At 48.4% G+C, this 18,770-nt stretch overlaps 1 protein-coding gene across 1 annotated transcript in view; it reads left to right on the top strand.

Annotated features, from left to right (window-relative positions):
- LOC115175112 (serine/threonine-protein kinase MRCK beta) overlaps positions 1 to 18,770 on the top strand; it is a 126,316-nt gene that overhangs the window by 92,786 nt on the left and 14,760 nt on the right. Inside the window, exons 21-34 of the mRNA XM_029734309.1 lie at positions 544 to 627; positions 2,047 to 2,127; positions 3,017 to 3,122; positions 5,646 to 5,782; positions 6,123 to 6,262; positions 9,281 to 9,362; positions 9,868 to 10,084; positions 10,565 to 10,627; positions 11,613 to 11,854; positions 12,551 to 12,905; positions 13,718 to 13,815; positions 14,032 to 14,116; positions 16,880 to 16,997; positions 17,478 to 17,595. Coding sequence (XP_029590169.1) covers positions 544 to 627; positions 2,047 to 2,127; positions 3,017 to 3,122; positions 5,646 to 5,782; positions 6,123 to 6,262; positions 9,281 to 9,362; positions 9,868 to 10,084; positions 10,565 to 10,627; positions 11,613 to 11,854; positions 12,551 to 12,905; positions 13,718 to 13,815; positions 14,032 to 14,116; positions 16,880 to 16,997; positions 17,478 to 17,595 — 1,926 coding nt within the window. The remainder of the gene's footprint in view (positions 1 to 543; positions 628 to 2,046; positions 2,128 to 3,016; positions 3,123 to 5,645; positions 5,783 to 6,122; positions 6,263 to 9,280; positions 9,363 to 9,867; positions 10,085 to 10,564; positions 10,628 to 11,612; positions 11,855 to 12,550; positions 12,906 to 13,717; positions 13,816 to 14,031; positions 14,117 to 16,879; positions 16,998 to 17,477; positions 17,596 to 18,770) is intronic.

Below are 18,770 nucleotides of genomic sequence, written 5' to 3' on the forward strand. Positions count from 1 at the left end.
ATGTTGGTAACCAGTTTATAATAGCAATAAGGCACCTCGGGGGTTTGTGGTATGTGTCCAAGAACAGCCCTTAGCCCTGTGGTATATTGCCCATATACCACACCCCCTCGTGCCTTATTGCTTAAATATAGCATAGGCAGTTCCTATGTGTATGAGTTGATGCAGGTGTTGTTGAGATGTGTTCCCTTCCTCAGATACTGACACAATTTTATTAAAACACTATTTTGTACATGGGGAACGCAAATATTCAAGGAGGCATCGAAAGATGGGCACTTAGCACCACCTACTGGCTGCCTAATGCTCCCTTCAGATAGAAATGAATCACTGATACAGGGTCAGCTATATTTTAACTCTCTAATGGATTGGAGATTGACTAGTCTGATTCTAGAGCTGTGGATAAGTGCAACCTCAAGCATGCCACGTAGTGCTATAGTTGTCAGTGCTGGTGACCCTAGTGTATATGTCTCAGCCTATAGCAAACGCAAACATTTCTGCCCAGTACACACAAACTCATCTATTTCATCATCCCTCTCCCTCCTCCAGACCAGCTCTGTCAGCGAGATAGATGCCACGCCCCAGAAGTCAGACGTCCCTTCCTCGTCGCCCTCCGTGGCCTCTGAGCAGGATGTGAGTGTTCCATTGCGCGCACACAGTGACTTCCGTCCATATCGCACATCCCTCCCAGACATCCTTTCTCCAGACGTTCCCTGTCTCATCCCAGTTCACATTTTATTTGTCACATGCTTGGTAAACAACAGGTGTAGACTAACAGTGAAATGATAACTTACGGGTCCTTCCCAACAATGTAGAGAGAGAAATAAAATGTAATAAATAATAAATTGTTAGTCACCATTGTACAATTTAATATTTTAATGTATGCTATGATCCACAATGCATATTGTTCATTGTAACAGGATTTAGGTGCGTTGTTACCAATGATTTATATATACACTAGATAACTGGTAGGTGGCACTGTGAAGTCATGGTGCCTCCATTTTGGCACTAACTCCCCCACCATTGTAGAAAAATATATATCTTTGCCATATTTATTGTATTACAGACATCTTAATGCACACTTTTCAATTATAATATTATTATTTTATTTATTTAACTAGGCAAGTCAGTTAAGAACAAATTCTTATTTACAATGACGGCCTAGGAACAGTGGGTTAACTGCCTTGTTCAGGGGCAGAACGACAGATTTTTACCTTGTCAGCTCGGGGATTCGATCTAGCAACCTTTCGGTTACTAGTCCAACGCTCTAACCACTAACTTACCTGCCACCACTAATGTGAACTCAACATAAACATTTAACAATCATATTTCCTTAAAGTATAATTGTTTTAAGATTACAAATGTTACTGTCCTCACTACAACACAAATAGATGTAATATGGTCCTTGAAACATTTAATTGAAAACCTCTCAATGGCCTATACATAGCATCAGCAATCCAGGGTTTATACACATCATTGGTTGAAACTCACTGTCAATATAGGAGAAGAGGTGAAATGCAGGGCAATTTTTCCAATGAATGAATTAAATGGGCCTTCCCTGTGGCTTCCCTGTGCCTTCCCTGTGCCTCAGTTGGTAGAGCATAGTGTTTGCAACGCCAGGGTTGTGGGTTCGATTCCCACGGGGGGCCAGTACAAAAAAATGCATGAAATGAAATGTATGTATTCACTACTGTAAGTCGCTCTGGATAAGAGCGTCTGCTAAATGACTAAAATGTTTTAAAAAAAGTTAAAATGTAAATGTATCTTCAGGAGTAACAATTGACCTCCTTCCTGATTGTTAGCTAATTAAATGACTCTTATCCCAGTAAAGTACAGTGGATGTTTTTACATTATAGAACCAGGGTCACGTTCATTAAGGTACGTAAGGGGAAACGTTTTGCAACGGAAAACAATTAGTTTCATATCGGGTAACTCAGTGTAGTCCCTCCCTGCTTTAGTAAATATTCTTCCATTTGGTGCCTAATGAACCCAGCGCTTTCCTCTCCCCAGTCTGACCTGTTGACCTTTAAACTTTGACCCCCTCTCCCACAGGAGCCAGTCCCAAAGCCCCCTGCTGTTACCCCTGCCGTCCCCTCCCCTGTCTATCCAACATCGCTGCTGACCACACCAAAGGTACAGCCTGGCCCCACACACACACAGCTCTCTCTCTCACACACACACACACACACACACACCGCTCTCACACACTGCTCACACACACACACTGCTTTCACGCGCACACACACACACCGCTCTCTCACACACACACACACACACACACCGCTCTCACACACACTACTCTCACACTCACGCGCTCTCACACACACACCGCTCTCACACACACACACACCGCTCTCACACACACACCGCTCTCACACACACACACACCGCTCTCACACACACACACACCGCTCTCACACACACACACACCGCTCTCACACACACACACCGCTCTCACACACACACACACCGCTCTCACACACACACACACCGCTCTCACACACACACACACCGCTCTCACACACACACACACCGCTCTCACACACACACACACCGCTCTCACACACACACACACCGCTCTCACACACACACACACACCGCTCTCACACACACACACACCGCTCTCACACACACACACACCGCTCTCACACACACACACACCGCTCTCACACACACACACACCGCTCTCACACACACACGCACCGCGCTCTCACACACACGCACCGCTCTCACACACACACGCACCGCGCTCTCACACACACGCACCGCGCTCTCACACACACACGCACACACCGCTCTCACACACACACACCGCTCTCACACACACACACACACACCGCTCTCACACACACACACACCGCTCTCACACAATGATAACATTCTCCCGCATATGTGCTACCACTCATACTCATAGAATAATTTCACACACACACACACACACGCTGTCAGCTAGTCTGTAACACTTGTGTGTGTTCTGTGTGTGAGTGTTCTTATCTCTCTCTTTGTGTGTGTGTGTGTGCAGCCCAAAGCTCACCAGCTGAGCATCAAGACCTTCTTTAGCCCCACCCAGTGCACGCACTGCACCTCCTTGATGGTGGGTCTCATCCGCCAGGGCTACGCCTGCGAAGGTGAGCGCCAGACACACATGACCACGCTCTCTGTCACCGGTGTCAGTTAGTTGGGGGGACTGGGGAGATTGTGCCAGCTAGTTGGGGGGGACTGGGGAGATTGTGCCGGCTAGTTGGGGGGACTGGGGAGATGTTGGGGGGGACTGGGGAGATTGTGCCGGCTAGTTGGGGGGACTGGGGAGATGTTGGGGGGACTGGGGAGATTGTGCCGGGTTAGTTGGGGGGACTGGGGAGATTGTGCCGGCTAGTTGGGGGGACTGGGGAGATTGTGCCGGTTAGTTGGGGGGACTGGGGAGATGTTGGGGGGACTGGGGAGATTGTGCCAGCTAGTTTGGGGGGACTGGGGAGATTGTGCCGGCTAGTTGGGGGGACTGGGGAGATGTTGGGGGGACTGGGGAGATTGTGCCGGGTTAGTTGGGGGGACTGGGGAGATTTTGCCGGTTAGTTGGGGGGACTGGGAGATGTTGGGAGGACTGGGGAGATTGTGCCGGCTAGTTGGGGGGACTGGGGAGATTGTGCCGGTTAGTTGGGGGGACTGGGGAGATTGTGCCGGCTAGTTGGGGGGACTGGGGAGATGTTGGGGAGATTGTGCCGGCTAGTTGGGGGGACTGGGGAGATGTTGGGGAGATTGTGCCGGCTAGTTGGGGGGACTGGGGAGATGTTGGGGGGACTGGGGAGATTGTGCCGGCTAGTTGGGGGGACTGGGGAGATGTTGGGGGGACTGGGGAGATTGTGCCGGGTTAGTTGGGGGGACTGGGGAGATGTTGGGAGGACTGGGGAGATTGTGCCGGCTAGTTGGGGGGACTGGGGAGATTGTGCCGGTTAGTTGGGGGGACTGGGGAGATTGTGCCGGCTAGTTGGGGGGACTGGGGAGATGTTGGGGAGATTGTGCCGGCTAGTTGGGGGGACTGGGGAGGTGTTGGGGAGATTGTGCCGGCTAGTTGGGGGGACTGGGGAGATGTTGGGGGGACTGGGGAGATTGTGCCGGCTAGTTGGGGGGACTGGGGAGATGTTGGGGGGACTGGGGAGATTGTGCCGGCTAGTTGGGGGGACTGGGGAGATTGTGCCGGTTAGTTGGGGGGACTGGGGAGATTGTGCCGGTTAGTTGGGGGGACTGGGGAGATGTTGGGGGGACTGGGGAGATGTTGGGAGGACTGGGGAGATGTTGGGGGGACTGGGGAGATTGTGCCGGGCTAGTTGGGGGGACTGGGGAGATTGTGCCGGTTAGTTGGGGGGACTGGGGAGATGTTGGGGGGACTGGGGAGACTGGGGAGATGTTGGGGGGACTGGGGAGATGTTGGGGGGACTGGGGAGATTGTGCCGGCTAGTTGGGGGGACTGGGGAGATGTTGGGGGGACTGGGGAGATGTTGGGGGGACTGGGGAGATTGTGCCGGATAGTTGGGGGGGACTGGGGAGATTGTGCCTGCTAGTTGGGGGGGACTGGGGAGATTGTGCCTGCTAGTTGGGGGGGGCTGGGGAGATTGTGCCTGCTAGTTGGGGGGGACTGGGGAGATTGGGCCGGCTAGTTGGGGGGGACTGGGGAGATTGTGCTGGCTAGTTGGGGGAACTGGGGAGATTGTGCCGGCTAGTTGGGGAGATTGTGTCAGTTAGTTGGGGAGATTGTGCCGGTTAGTTGGGGAGATTGTGCCGGTTAGTTGGGGAGATTGTGTCGGCTAGTTGGGGGGACTGGGGAGATTGTGCCGGGCTAGTTGGGGGGACTGGGGAGATTGTGTCGGCTAGTTGGGGGGACTGGGGAGATTGTGCCGGCTAGTTGGGGGGACTGGGGAGATTGTGCCGGGTTAGTTGGGGGGACTGGGGAGATTGTGCCGGGTTAGTTGGGGGGACTGGGGAGATTGTGCCGGCTAGTTGGGGGGACTGGGGAGATTGTGCCGGGTTAGTTGGGGGGACTGGGGAGATTGTGCCGGGTTAGTTGGGGGGACTGGGGAGATTGTGCCGGCTAGTTGGGGGGACTGGGGAGATTGTGCCGGCTAGTTGGGGGGACTGGGGAGATTGTGCCGGCTAGTTGGGGGGACTGGGGAGATTGTGCCGGCTAGTTGGGGGGACTGGGGAGATTGTGCCGGCTAGTTGGGGGGACTGGGGAGATTGTGCCGGGTTAGTTGGGGGGACTGGGGAGATTGTGCCGGCTAGTTGGGGGGACTGGGGAGATTGTGCCGGGTTAGTTGGGGGGACTGGGGAGATTGTGCCGGCTAGTTGGGGGGACTGGGGAGATTGTGCCGGTTAGTTGGGGGGACTGGGGAGATTGTGCCGGCTAGTTGGGGGGACTGGGGAGATTGTGCCGGCTAGTTGGGGGGACTGGGGAGATTGTGCCGGCTAGTTGGGGGGACTGGGGAGATTGGGTGCAGCATTTTCCTCCCACAGACACACCACTCGCTCGCTATAAATGGACTGTAATGTTTTGACTGAACGGGAGATCTGAAACTGCACCTTATGATTGGACTGCATGTTTCCTTGTGTATACGAATACTCTCTCCCTCTTTCTCTCTCTCCCTCTTTCTCTCCAGTGTGCTCCTTCATCTGCCATGTATCCTGTAAGGATAATGCCCCCCAGGTGTGCCCCATCCCCCCTGAGCAGGCCAAGAGGCCTCTGGGCATCGACGTACAGAGGGGCATCGGCACCGCCTACAAGGGCTTCGTCAGGGTGAGCACCACGCACTTAGTAACAGGTTATCACTGTGGAAATAGAATGACTACAGTTTGCGTTCCTGCGGCCATATTGAATGTACCCTTAAGTGTGCTGCCAAGTTTTTCTTTTTTTTATTTCCCACCCATTCTAGTCATTATAGTTCTATGATTATATCGTGGTCTTTTCATGGTGATACGCTAATATCTTCCTTGAATGTTGTTGCTTTGATGTAATCAAGACATTGCAATTCTGTTCATCTTAACAAGATAGGAACGTGTGACGTCCAGTTTATTGGAAATGAACAACAAGAACAGACCTCTGAAATGAAAGGTTGCTGCTTTGCCCTCTCCATCAGATCCCCAAGCCCACGGGGGTAAAGAAGGGCTGGCAGCGGGCGTATGCCGTGGTGTGTGATTGTAGACTCTTCCTGTACGAGGTGCCTGAGGGCAAGTCCACCCAGCCAGGCGTGGTGACCAGTCAGGTCCTGGACCTGAGGTAAGACCACTATGTTGGGGTGAAGGGTGTTAGGGAGTGGTAGGTGAAGGGTGTTAGGGAGTGGTGGGTGAAGGGTGTTAGGGAGTGGTAGGTGAAGGGTGTTAGGGAGTGGTAGGTGAAGGGTGTTAGGGAGTGGTAGGTGAAGGGTGTTCGGGAGTGGTAGGTGAAGGGTGGTAGGTGGAGGGTGTAAGGGAGTGGTAGGTGGAGGGTGTAAGGGAGTGGTAGGTGGAGGGTGTAAGGGAGTGGTAGGTGGAGGGTGTAAGGGAGTGGTAGGTGGAGGGTGTAAGGGAGTGGTAGGTGGAGGGTGTAAGGGAGTGGTAGGTGAAGGGTGTAAGGGAGTGGTAGGTGGAGGGTGTAAGGGAGTGGTAGGTGAAGGGTGTAAGGGGAGTGGTAGGTGAAGGGTGTTAGGGAGTGGTAGGTGAAGGGTGTAAGGGAGTGGTAGGTGAAGGGTGTAAGGGAGTGGTAGGTGAAGGGTGTTAGGGAGTGGTAGGTGAGGGTGTAAGGGAGTGGTAGGTGGAGGGTGTAAGGGAGTGGTAGGTGAAGGGTGTAAGGGAGTGGTAGGTGAAGGGTGTAAGGGAGTGGTAGGTGAAGGGTGTTAGGGAGTGGTAGGTGAAGGGTGTAAGGGAGTGGTAGGTGAAGGGTGTAAGGGAGTGGTAGGTGAAGGGTGTAAGGGAGTGGTAGGTGGAGGGTGTAAGGGAGTGGTAGGTGGAGGGTGTAAGGGAGTGGTAGGTGGAGGGTGTAAGGGAGTGGTAGGTGGAGGGTGTAAGGGAGTGGTAGGTGGAGGGTGTAAGGGAGTGGTAGGTGGAGGGTGTAAGGGAGTGGTAGGTGGAGGGTGTAAGGGAGTGGTAGGTGAAGGGTGTAAGGGAGTGGTAGGTGAAGGGTGTAAGGGAGTGGTAGGTGAAGGGTGTAAGGGAGTGGTAGGTGGAGGGTGTAAGGGAGTGGTAGGTGGGAGGTGAAGGGAGTGGTAGGTGGGAGGTGAAGGGAGTGGTAGGTGGGAGGTGAAGGGAGTGGTAGGTGGGAGGTGAAGGGAGTGGTAGGTGGGAGGTGAAGGGAGTGGTAGGTGGGAGGTGAAGGGAGTGTGGGAGTGGTAGGTGAAGGGTGTGTGGGAGTGTGGGAGTGGTAGGTGAAGGGTGTGTGGGAGTGGTAGGTGAAGGGTGTAAGGGAGTGGTAGGTGAAGGGTGTTAGGGAGTGGTAGGTGGGAGGTGAAGGTAGTTTGGGAGGTGAAGGGTGTGTGGGAGTGGGAGGTGAAGGGGGAGTGGTAGGGCTGGCACGATAATGGCATAACGATGTAACTGACAATTATGCATGAAGACCGTGAATAAAATTATTTTCCCTAACCGCTCTAATACATTCATTTTAGATTATTTTTGTATGAACTTTATTTTTAAGTTAATATATCTGATACCGACACAATAGCAGTAGTGTAAATGAATGATTATTATAAACAAATTGTTTTAATCCGTGACTCCCATCTCCTGCCTCCTTCAACGTGTGCGCTCTCCTTTAAAAATACACTCCCTTTGATGCTGTGGAGTTAGCATGATCTGTATCCTACTTTGATCCGGTTTACAAAGATGTCAAAAATGATGTTAAAAGCCGTCATCTCTCTTTAAATGAACTACCAAATGTTGTTCTTGGTGAGCGTGGACATCTAAAGTGAATGCGAATCCGAGACAGTGATGAATACCCGATTTGAGATCCATGCTAGGCTAAGCGAACACGTGTTGCTGCTGCGTGACCACCGCCTGATGGTTGTTTACTGCGGTTGCTAGGCAACGGAACACTTAAGTCAGAGATGGAACAATGAGCTAAATATTTCACCAGATTTATAAATGTCATGCATCCGGTTGGTGTTTCCACTCAATACCAAATATGGTGATGAGAGGAAGCCCAGTGGTTGGCAGTGGGAGAAGATGGAGAGAGATGGATTTTGTCATCAATTAACATTTGATCTCAATACAGTTTTCTGTTTCCAAAACTAAAATCTGTAACTGAGTGGACTGCGTTTTGTAGACTTTGCCAAAGTTTCAAAAATGTGTATTGTTTAGGAATGCGAGGGCAAATTTAGTTATTGCACATGTGCACTTCACACAGTAGGCGTTCCCAAAGGGAAATATGCAAATATTTGCTAGAACGCGCCAATAGGATCTCACTAGCTCGTGGTTGGCTCTGCCCACTATGATTAATTTGCTCCCATTGGAAACGACAGGCTCTGGTCTATCCTTGAGTTAGTTTATACAAATCTTTGACTGTGCTGCTGCAAAGCAGAAAGTCATCATGCCTTCATTTTGCTATTTGAATGGTTATAACAGTGGCCATGGACATTTGCCTGACAAATAACGGTTACCCAAAATTCCATAACGTTGCAGCCCTTGGGTGTGTGTGAGTGTGTGTGTTTGGGGTGGGTGTGTGTGTTTGGGGTGGGTGTGTGTGTTTGGGGTGGGTGTGTGTGTTTGGGGTGGGTGTGTGTGTGTGTGTGTGTGTGTGTGTGTGTGTGTGTGTGTGTGTGTTTGGGGTGGGTGTGTTTGGGGTGGGTGTGTTTGGGGTGGGTGGGTGGGTGTGTGTGTGTGTGTGTGTGGGGGGGGGGTGTGTGTGTGTGGGGGGGGTGTGTGTGTGTGTGGGGGGGGTGTGTGTGTGTGTGTGGGGGGTGTGTGTGTGTGTGTTTGGGGTGGGGGTGTGTGTGTGTGTGTGGGGGGTGTGTGTGTGTGTGTTTGGGGTGGGGGTGGGTGTGTGTGTGTTTGGGGTGGGTGTGTGTGTGTTTGGGGTGGGGGTGGGTGGGTGTGTGTGTGTGTTTGGGGTGTGGGTGGGTGTTTGGGGTTTGGGGTGTGTTTGGGGTTTGGGGGTTGTGGGTGTGTGTTTGGGGTAGGGGGGGTGTGGGTGTGTGTTTGGGGTAGGGGGGGTGTGGGTGTGTGTTTGGGTTGTGGGTGTGTGTTTGGGGTAGGGGGTGTGTTTGGGGTTTGGGGGGTGTGTGTTTGGGGTGGGGGTGTTTGTAACACTGTGCTCTGTGTATGTCTACAGAGATGAGGAGTTTTCCGTCAGCTCTGTCCTGGCCTCGGACGTCATCCACGCCACCCGCAAAGACGTGCCCTGCATATTCAGGGTGAGCTTTGAACTGCTGTATGAAAAATTTGTTTACATTTACGTCATTTAGCAGACGCTCTTATCCAGAGCGACTTACAAATTGGATACCATGTGACTAAAGTTATTATATTGACCAATGTATTTAATTGTAATCTATTCCTAATATGATGTTTCTTATGTGAGAGAGCCCAATAAATGATCTTGAAATAAAGTTACATCTAATGGATGTAAAAAATATTTTTGAGTTACTACGGAAAGTTATGGTGTATCATAACGCATTATAACCCTTTATGTGAAAAACATTATATTGATTACTGTTGTTTTTTATTAGTCTATTGCTACTACGGGATGATGTTTCCTATGTGAGAAACATGAAATAATAACTATACATGGGTTTTATATAGCACTTTAAGGACCCAAAGAGACTTAATAAAGTTGCAATTATTATTAACCCAAGCCCTTCCTCATTGACTCGGGAGTAACGACACAGAAACGTATCATAACGCATTATAAACCTCCGTCAGGTGACGTCGTCCCTGCTGAGCTCGCCGGCGGGTGCCGTCTCCCTGCTGGTGCTGGCTGAGAGCGAGGCGGAGAAGAAGAAGTGGATGAGCATCCTGGAGAGCCTGCAGAGCATCCTGGCCAAGAACCGCCTGAGAAACCGCGTAGTGCACGTCCTACACGAGGCCTACGACTCCTCGCTGCCCGCCATCAAGACCACGCTCTGTGCCGCCATCGTCGGTGAGTTGGGGAACTACTGAAGAGAATGTGGGGCGTTTTCCCTCTCGCAAACACACAACCGGTGCTGTCAGCAAACGCACCGTAACATTTCAGACCGAATGAGTGAAATTATAATCTGTACTGGATGAGTGAAATTATAATCTGTACTCGATGAGTGAAATTATAATCTGCGGTGTAAGTAATGTTGTAGCTATTCTGTGACAATTTCCGTGAGGAGGAAGTTTTGTTGTTTTTGTAGTGGATACATTACTAATGATAACTTGTTCTCAACTAGCCTACCTGGTTAAATAAAGGTTATATAAAAAAAATAAACACGCGAAACACAGAATGCAATTGCAAATTGCTGTTTGAGATCTCCAATTATTTAAAATGTTATGGTGCGTTTACTCAAAGTGTGTGTTTGCGAGAGGTGTTGTTGTGTGTGGAGGATGGCAGTGAGAGAGAGAAGACTGTGTTGACTGCTCCTTTGTCTCCCTGCAGATCGAGAGCGTATCGCCCTGGGAACAGAGGAAGGCCTGTTTGTAGTTGAGCTCACCAGAGATGGTAAGAACACACCTATCCCACGTCTGGTCATATCCACTCACAGGGCGTTTTCACATATGACATTCGGTACCCTGATATGGTTCTGAAATTCAAACATATTTTGCCTTAAAATTTTTCCAAATATTCACTTTCCACATGACGTTAGCCAACTAGCTTTTTTACAACGGGCAAGAAAGTTCCATGCGACTTGCGCTGAATTGTCACAATACATGGTTCTCTGGTCCTGGATCTTAGACCCACCACCTGGCCAGGGTCCAAGATTTGTTTCAGCCAGGGTTTATTTACGTTTCACAAATGCTCTACAGTGCAGATCATCAGGGTACCAAATGCTCTATAGTGCAGATCATCAGGGTACCAAATGCTCTGTAGTGCAGATCATCAGGGTACCAAATGCTCTATAGTGCAGATCATCAGGGTACCAAATGCTCTATAGTGCAGATCATCAGGGTACCAAATGCTCTGTAGTGCAGATCATCAGGGTACCAAATGCTCCTGGATCTGGAACATACAGGGATATGTGACCATAGAGGCTCATATGATACATAACAACATGCAGACTCTTCCATGCAGAACAAAGGTCAGGTTTTTAGATTTCTGTCATTTCCAACATGTTTCTTATGTGTGATCAACATGTCATATTTTCTTTTGTGGTATATTGTCTCCGATTTCTTTCTTCATCCTAAAACTATTTCTCCATGGTCTTTCCTCGATTTCTCGCCTCCTCTCTCCTCGCGTCCTCTCTCTTCGGTTCCTTCTAAAAATGCATTGGAGGAGAATCCAAGGTCCCTTTCATCGTACCTTCTCCATTTGGTTTTTCAAGGGGGGGTGTTTGAAATCGAGGAGAGAAAGTGTTTCGACAATTCGGAAAGCAACTATCTATCTTACCTATTGACTCACAAATCATCATTTGTGATTTCTTTCAAAACACTACCATTCTCTGTGTCATTTGCCCCTGTTGACTCCTTCTTCTCTTCTCCCCCTTCAGTGATCGTGCGGGCGGCCGACTGCAAGAAGGTGCACCAGATGGAGCTGATCCCCAAAGAGAAGATGGTGGCCCTGCTGTGTGGACGTAACCGGCACGTGCACCTGCACCCCTGGGGGGTGCTGGAGGGGGCCGAGGCGGCCTTCGACATCAAGCTGACAGAGACCAAGGGTTGCCAGGCACTGACCACAGGCGTGCTACGCCCCGGGGGACCCGCCTGCCTGCTGGCCGCCGTCAAGCGCCAGGTCACTATTCATTTACCTATTTACACATGCAGTGAAAACGATGCCAAAAACACAAGTAAGAGTTCCAATACAATGTCAAATGACGCGTGTAGTTGAAGTTATATGACTTAAATCAGAATAAATCTCATATCGACCCCATTTCAAAACTAACAACTTATAAAGGGAGCATTCGTGAAGTCTATATTATCACTGTAACCTTTAATTAACTGGGCAAGTCAGTTAAGATTTCTTATTTACAATGACGGCCTACACCGGCCAAACCCGGACGACGCTGGGCCAATTGTGTGCCACCCTATGGGACTCCCAATCACGGCCGGTTGTGATACAGCCTGGATTCGAACCAGGGTGTCTGTAGTGACGCCTCTAGTACTGAGATGCAGTGCCTTAGACTGCTGTGCCACTCGGGAGCCCAAGCAAACTCCTGCTAGTTACATCAAGGCTGATTTATAAAGGTCCTTTCAAACTTCTGCTAGTTGCATCATGGCTGATTATAAATATCCTTTCAAACTCCTGCTAGCTACATCAAGGCTGATTTATAAAGATCCTTTCAAACTCCTGCTAGCTACATCATGGCTGATTTATAAAGATCCTTTCAAACTCCTGCTAGCTACATCATGGCTGATTTATAAAGGTCCTTTCCGTTTGCTGCTTTGCCAGAATGTCAGTAGTAACGTCTCCTCTCTCTCCCTTCACCAGGTTCTGTGCTATGAGATCACCCGGGCCAAGCCACACCACCGCAAGCTGTGGGAGGTGCAGGCCCCGGGGGTGGCCCAGTGGCTGGGCATGGTGCGTGAGCGCCTGTGCATGGGCTACCCCTCAGGTTTTGCCCTGCTGGCTCTCCAGGGCGAGTCGTCGCCCGTCAGCCTGGTGAGCCCCGGGGACCCGTCGCTAGCCTTCCTGGCCCAGCAGCCCCTAGATGCGCTGCACGCCCTGGAGGTGGGCACGACCGAGCTGTTACTCTGCTTCAGCCAGCTGGGTATCTATGTGGACCCCACGGGGAAGAGGAGCAGGGCCCAGGAGCTGATGTGGCCCGCCACGCCGCTCGCCTGCAGTATGTCACGCTTTGGTTTTGTTTTGAGTGGTTGAGTTAGGCAAGTTTTGGAGAAGAAATGCGGCTGGTCTAGCGGTAATGCCGGCACATGTCGGAATAGGTTGGAATCCAGCCTACTGTCCTTGGACACAACATCTCTCTGTCTTTCATAGGTTGGCAACCCCGACTTGCATGGTCTGTGTGGGTTTTTGTTGTTATTGTTGTTTAAATAGCGCCCCTTGTGTGCGCTTCATGTAATACTGTATACCCCGGTATGGTACAGAAACGGTATGACGGTATTCAAATCTGCATACAGCCCAACCCTAACAATCTCTATCATTGGAAGTGAATACATTCACAATACATTTAAAAAAACATATATGTATTTTTTTGTACCTTTATTTAACTAGGCAAGTCAGTTAAGAACAACTTCTTATTACAATGACGGCCCACTGGGGAACAGTGGGTTAACTGCCTTGTTCAGGGGCAGAACGACAGATTTCTACCTTGTCAGCTTGGGAATTGGAGCCAGCAACCTTTCGGTTACTGGCCCAACGCTCTAACCACTAGGCTACCTGCCGCCCCACTAGGCTACTTTACACCCAGAAACTGTTAGCTATCCAACTCTGAAGGCCTTCTGGTAAGTGCTGCATGCACAATATTTTTTTGAAGGGGTACTGAAAGACAAATTCAATATTGTTAACTTTTTAAAAGAAGCTAAAACAAACTATCTACTATATTGTATCCTACAAATATATATTGTATCCTACAAATGTATCAAGCTGTGGAGGCCTCTGTGATTGCTCAGCGTGTCTTTCCTGTGTGTCCGCCAGGCTCCAACTTCTCCTACCTTACGGTGTACAGCGAGTATGGGGTGGATGTGTTTGACATACACACCACTGAGTGGGTCCAGACAATTTCACTGAGGAAGGTAAAAGCAGGGCTGTCCCGCCCATATAACAGTCTGGGTTCAGTCTAACAAGCCATATAGGGGTGTCTTGGTGAATGTGAGGATGCACGTTCTAATCTCGTGTGTGTGAATGTTACAAAGTGCATGAATGAATGAAAGGAGTGTCTGTGTTCATGTGTGTATATATGCCCCTGATCTGTAGAGTGGATTGGTGTAACCCATGTCTCTGCCCCTCAGTTAAGACCTCTGAATGTGGAGGGCAGTTTGAACCTGCTGGGCTCTGAACAACCACGCCTCATCTACTTCAGCAACAACTCCACAGGTACAAATACACCTCAATATACTGACTACATATACCACAATACACTGACTACATATACCACAATATACTGACTACATATACCACAATACACTCACCTATACCACAATATACTGACTACATATACCCCAATAAACTCACCTATACCACAATATACTGACTACATATACCCCAATAAACTCACCTATACCACAATATACTGACTACATATACCCTAATACACAATACACTCACCTATACCTCAATATACTGACTACATATACCCCAATACACACTACACTCACCTATACCACAATATACTGACTACATATACCCCAAAACACTCACCTATTCAACAATATACTGACTACATATACCACAATGCACTCACCTATACAACAATATACTGACTACATATACCACAATACACACTACACTCACCTATACCACAATATACTGACTACATATACCCCAATACACTATACACTCACCTATACCTCAATATACTGACTACATATACCCCAATATACTGACTATATATACCCCAATGCACTCACCTATACCACAATATACTGACTATATATACCCCAATACACACTACTCACCTATACCTCAATATACTGACTATATATACCCCAATACACTCACCTAAACCTCAATATACTGACTGCATATACCACAATGCACTCACCTATACCTCAATATACTGACTACATATACCCCAATACACTATACACTCACCTATACCACAATATACTGACTACATATACCCCAATACACTCACCTATACCACAATATACTCACTACATATACCCCAATACACTCACCTATACAACAATATACTGACTACATATACCACAATGCACTCACCTATACCACAATATACTGACCTATACAACAATATACTGACTACATACACCCCAATGCACTCACCTATACCTCAATATACTGACTACATATAACCCAGTACAATATACTGACTAAATATATACCCCAATGCACTCACCTATACAACAATATACTGACTACATACACCCCAATACACTCACCTATACCACAATATACTGACTACATATACCCCAATGCACTCACCTATACCACAATATACTGACTACATATACCACAATGCACTCACCTATACCTCAATATACTGACTACATATACCCCAATACACACTACACTCACCTATACCACAATATACTGACTACATATACCACTATACACTCACCAATACCACAATATACTCACTACCGTTCAAAAGTTTGGGGTCACTTAGAAATGTCCTTGTTTTTGAAAGAAAAGCACATTTTTTGTCCGTTAAAATAACATCAAATTGATCAGAAATGCCGTGTAGACATTGTTAATGTTGTAAATTACTATTGTAGCTGTAAACAGATTTTTTTTTCATGGAATATCTACATTGGAGTACAGAGGCCCATTATCAGCAACCATCACTCCTGTGTTCCAATGGCACGTTGTGTTAGCTAATCCAAGTTTTAAGGCTAATTGATCATTAGAAACCTCTTTTGCAATTATGTTAGCACAGCTGAAAACTGTTGTTCTGATTAAAGACGCAATAAAACTGGCCTTCTTTAGACTAGTTGAGTATCTGGAGCATCAGCATTTGTGGGTTCGATTACAGGCTCAAAATGTCCACAAACAAAGAACTTTCTCATGAAACTCGTCAGTCTATTCTTGTTCTGAGAAATGAAGGCTATTCCATGTGAGAAATTGCATAAGAGAGTTTCTCATACTTGACAGACACCTCACAAGTCCTCAACTGGCAGCTTCATTAAATAGTACCCTCAAAACACCAGTCTCAACATCAACAGTGAAGAGACTACTCCGGGATACTGGCCTTCTAGGCAGAGTTGCAAAGAAAAGCCATGCCTGACTGGGGAACAAAAAGAAAAGATTAAGATGGGCAAAAGAACACAGACACTGGACAGAGGAAGATTGGAGAAAAGTGTTATGGACAAATGAATCTAAGTTTGAGGTGTTCACATCACAAAGAAGAACATTTGTGAGACGCTGAAAAAATACTGGAGGAGTGCTTGACGTCATCTGTCAAGCATAGTGGAGGCAATGTGTTGGTCTGGGGGTGCTTTGGTGGTGGTAAAGTGGGAGATTTGTACAGGGTTAAAGGGATCTTGAAAGAAGGCTATCACTCCATTTTGTAACGCCATGCCATACCCTGTGGATGGCACTTAATTGGAGCCAATTTCCTCCTACAGCAGGACAATGACCCAAAGCCCACACCAAACTATGCAAGAACTATTTAAGGAAGAAGCAGTCAGCTGGTATTCTGTCTTTAATGGAGTGACCAGCACAGTCACCAGATCTCAACCCTATTGAGCTGTTGTGGGAGCAGCTTGACTTTATGGTACGTAAGAAGTGCCCATCAAGCCAATCCAGTTTGTGTGAGGTGCTTCAGGAAGCATGGGGTGAAATTGCTTCAGATTACCTCAACAAACTGACAACTCGAATGCCAAAGGTCTGCAAGGCTGTAATTGCTGCAAATGGAGGATTCTTTGACGAAAGCAAAGTTTGAAGGACACTTATTATTTCAATTACAAATCATTATATATAACCTTGTCAATGTCTTGACTATATTTCCTATTCCTTTTGCAATTCATTTCATGTATGTTTTCATGGAAAACAAGGACATTTCTAAGTGACCCCAAACTTTTGAACGGTAGTGTATATGTCAATATACTCACTACATATATATATACCCCAATACACTTACCTACATCTCAAATTTCTCTCTCTCTGTCCGTCCTGCAGAAGGTGACCTGGCCATCCCTGAGACATCTGACAACAGTAAGAAGCTGATGGTGAGAACGCGCAGCAAGAGGAAGTTCCTCTTCAAGGTCCCGGAAGAGGAGAGACTGCAGCAGAGGAGGTAACCTTTTTTCCCCCCACAATCCCCTTTCATACTTTTCTTCACTTTTGGACTGTACAGCAGTAAAGTAGCGAGGGGAGACAGAATATAGGGGTTTAGATAAGGGAGTCTGAGTCGGGGCTTGAACCCCCGTCGCCAGGGGGGCACCACTCGATCAGACTCCAGCGCCAGTGGAGGTGACATCACTAGAACTATACGTCTGACTTAAATGAGGAGATGATTGTCAGAAGTTAGTCTGTTTATTGTAGTACACTCACCCAGTACAACTTCAGGCGGCAGGTAGCCTAGTGGTTGGGCCAGTAACCGAAAGGTCGCTGGTTCGAATCCCCGGGCCGACTAGGTGAAGAATCTGTCAATGTGTCCTTGAGCAAGGCACTTAACCCAAAGTTGCTCTGAATAAGATGTTGCAAAAATGACTAAAATATAACTATTCACAATAATACATACTGACCATTGTAACCATGTGTTTTGTGTTGACAGAGAGATGCTGAGGGACCCTGAGCTGAGGTCCAAGTTGATCTCCAACCCAATCAACTTTAACCACGTGGCACACATGGGCCCCGGCGACGGCATGCAGGTCCTCATGGATTTGCCTCTGGTAAACACAGCTAGTGCCAAAATGGCTGCCTCATACTGTATTCATAACCCATAGGAGATAGTTAAAGGACTCTACTTGGATATAACCAGTTTTAGCATGGACATTGTCATTGAGGCACATTTTCAAACATCAAAAGGAGAAAAAATGTACTTTAAAATGGAGGTAGCCTTAATGGCGCTGCCCATGCTGTCATAGACGCCATAATGGCACAGATACAAAGAAAGATAGGACCTCTTTCCATCTCTGTCATAACCCAACTGACGTTGCAGGAAGCAAAATGGCTTCCCAACCCCATGATAACCTGACTGATATTGTCTATTGCAAATTAACTGACATTTGCTGTACCCAGGACAGCTACTGCAAATAACCTAACTGATATCGCAGGAACCAAAATGTCCACCCTGTGTTAACCTTCCTGAAATTGCGGGTTTTAAAATGGCCGCCCCTTAAAACGTAACAAAACAGGAGCCATAACAGCTGTTTTTTAACGATCGCAAGACACCCGCTGGAGCCAAAATGGTGTCTCCTTGCATTTTCTGACACTAGCAGCTCCCACTGCCAACTCCACAGAATAGCACTGCTATCCTACCATCCTAACTCCACAGAATAGCACTGCTATCCTACCATCCTAACTCCACAGAATAGCACTGCTATCCTACCATCCTAACTCCACAGAATAGCACTACCTTCTAGATGTCACCTTTCACTACCTATTTACCACCTCTGCCCCTCTTCCTACTCTCTTTTGAGAATTACCCTGTAGTCCCTCCCTCACGCCCTCTTTCACTTTCTCCTCCCCTCCCTCTTTTTTTCATCTGTGTCTTGTTGGTGTCCTTTGTTTCCGCTCTCTCTTTCCTTCTCTCACCCCCCCCTCCCCGCCCGGCCCGGCAGCAGAGCGAGAGCGCCGCCACCACCCCCTCCCCCTCATCCTCCCGCCACCACGCCCTGATCTCCCCACCGAGCAACTTTGAGCACGTCTATCACATGAGCCTCGTGTCGGCCGGCCTCTACCTGCAGAAAGAGCCCGCCTCTTCCTCCGCCACCTCCTCCTCCACCTCCTCGCTGCAGCACTGCAGCATGCCCCAGCTCTCATCCTCCTCCTCCTCCTCTCCCTCCACCTCCTCCCTAGGAAGGGTAGGCCTGACCTGACGCTTCCCCTCCTCCCTCTCCCCCTC

This window comes from Salmo trutta, chromosome 35 (assembly GCF_901001165.1).
Source record: "Salmo trutta chromosome 35, fSalTru1.1, whole genome shotgun sequence".
In the NCBI taxonomy this organism is placed as follows: domain Eukaryota; kingdom Metazoa; phylum Chordata; class Actinopteri; order Salmoniformes; family Salmonidae; genus Salmo; species Salmo trutta.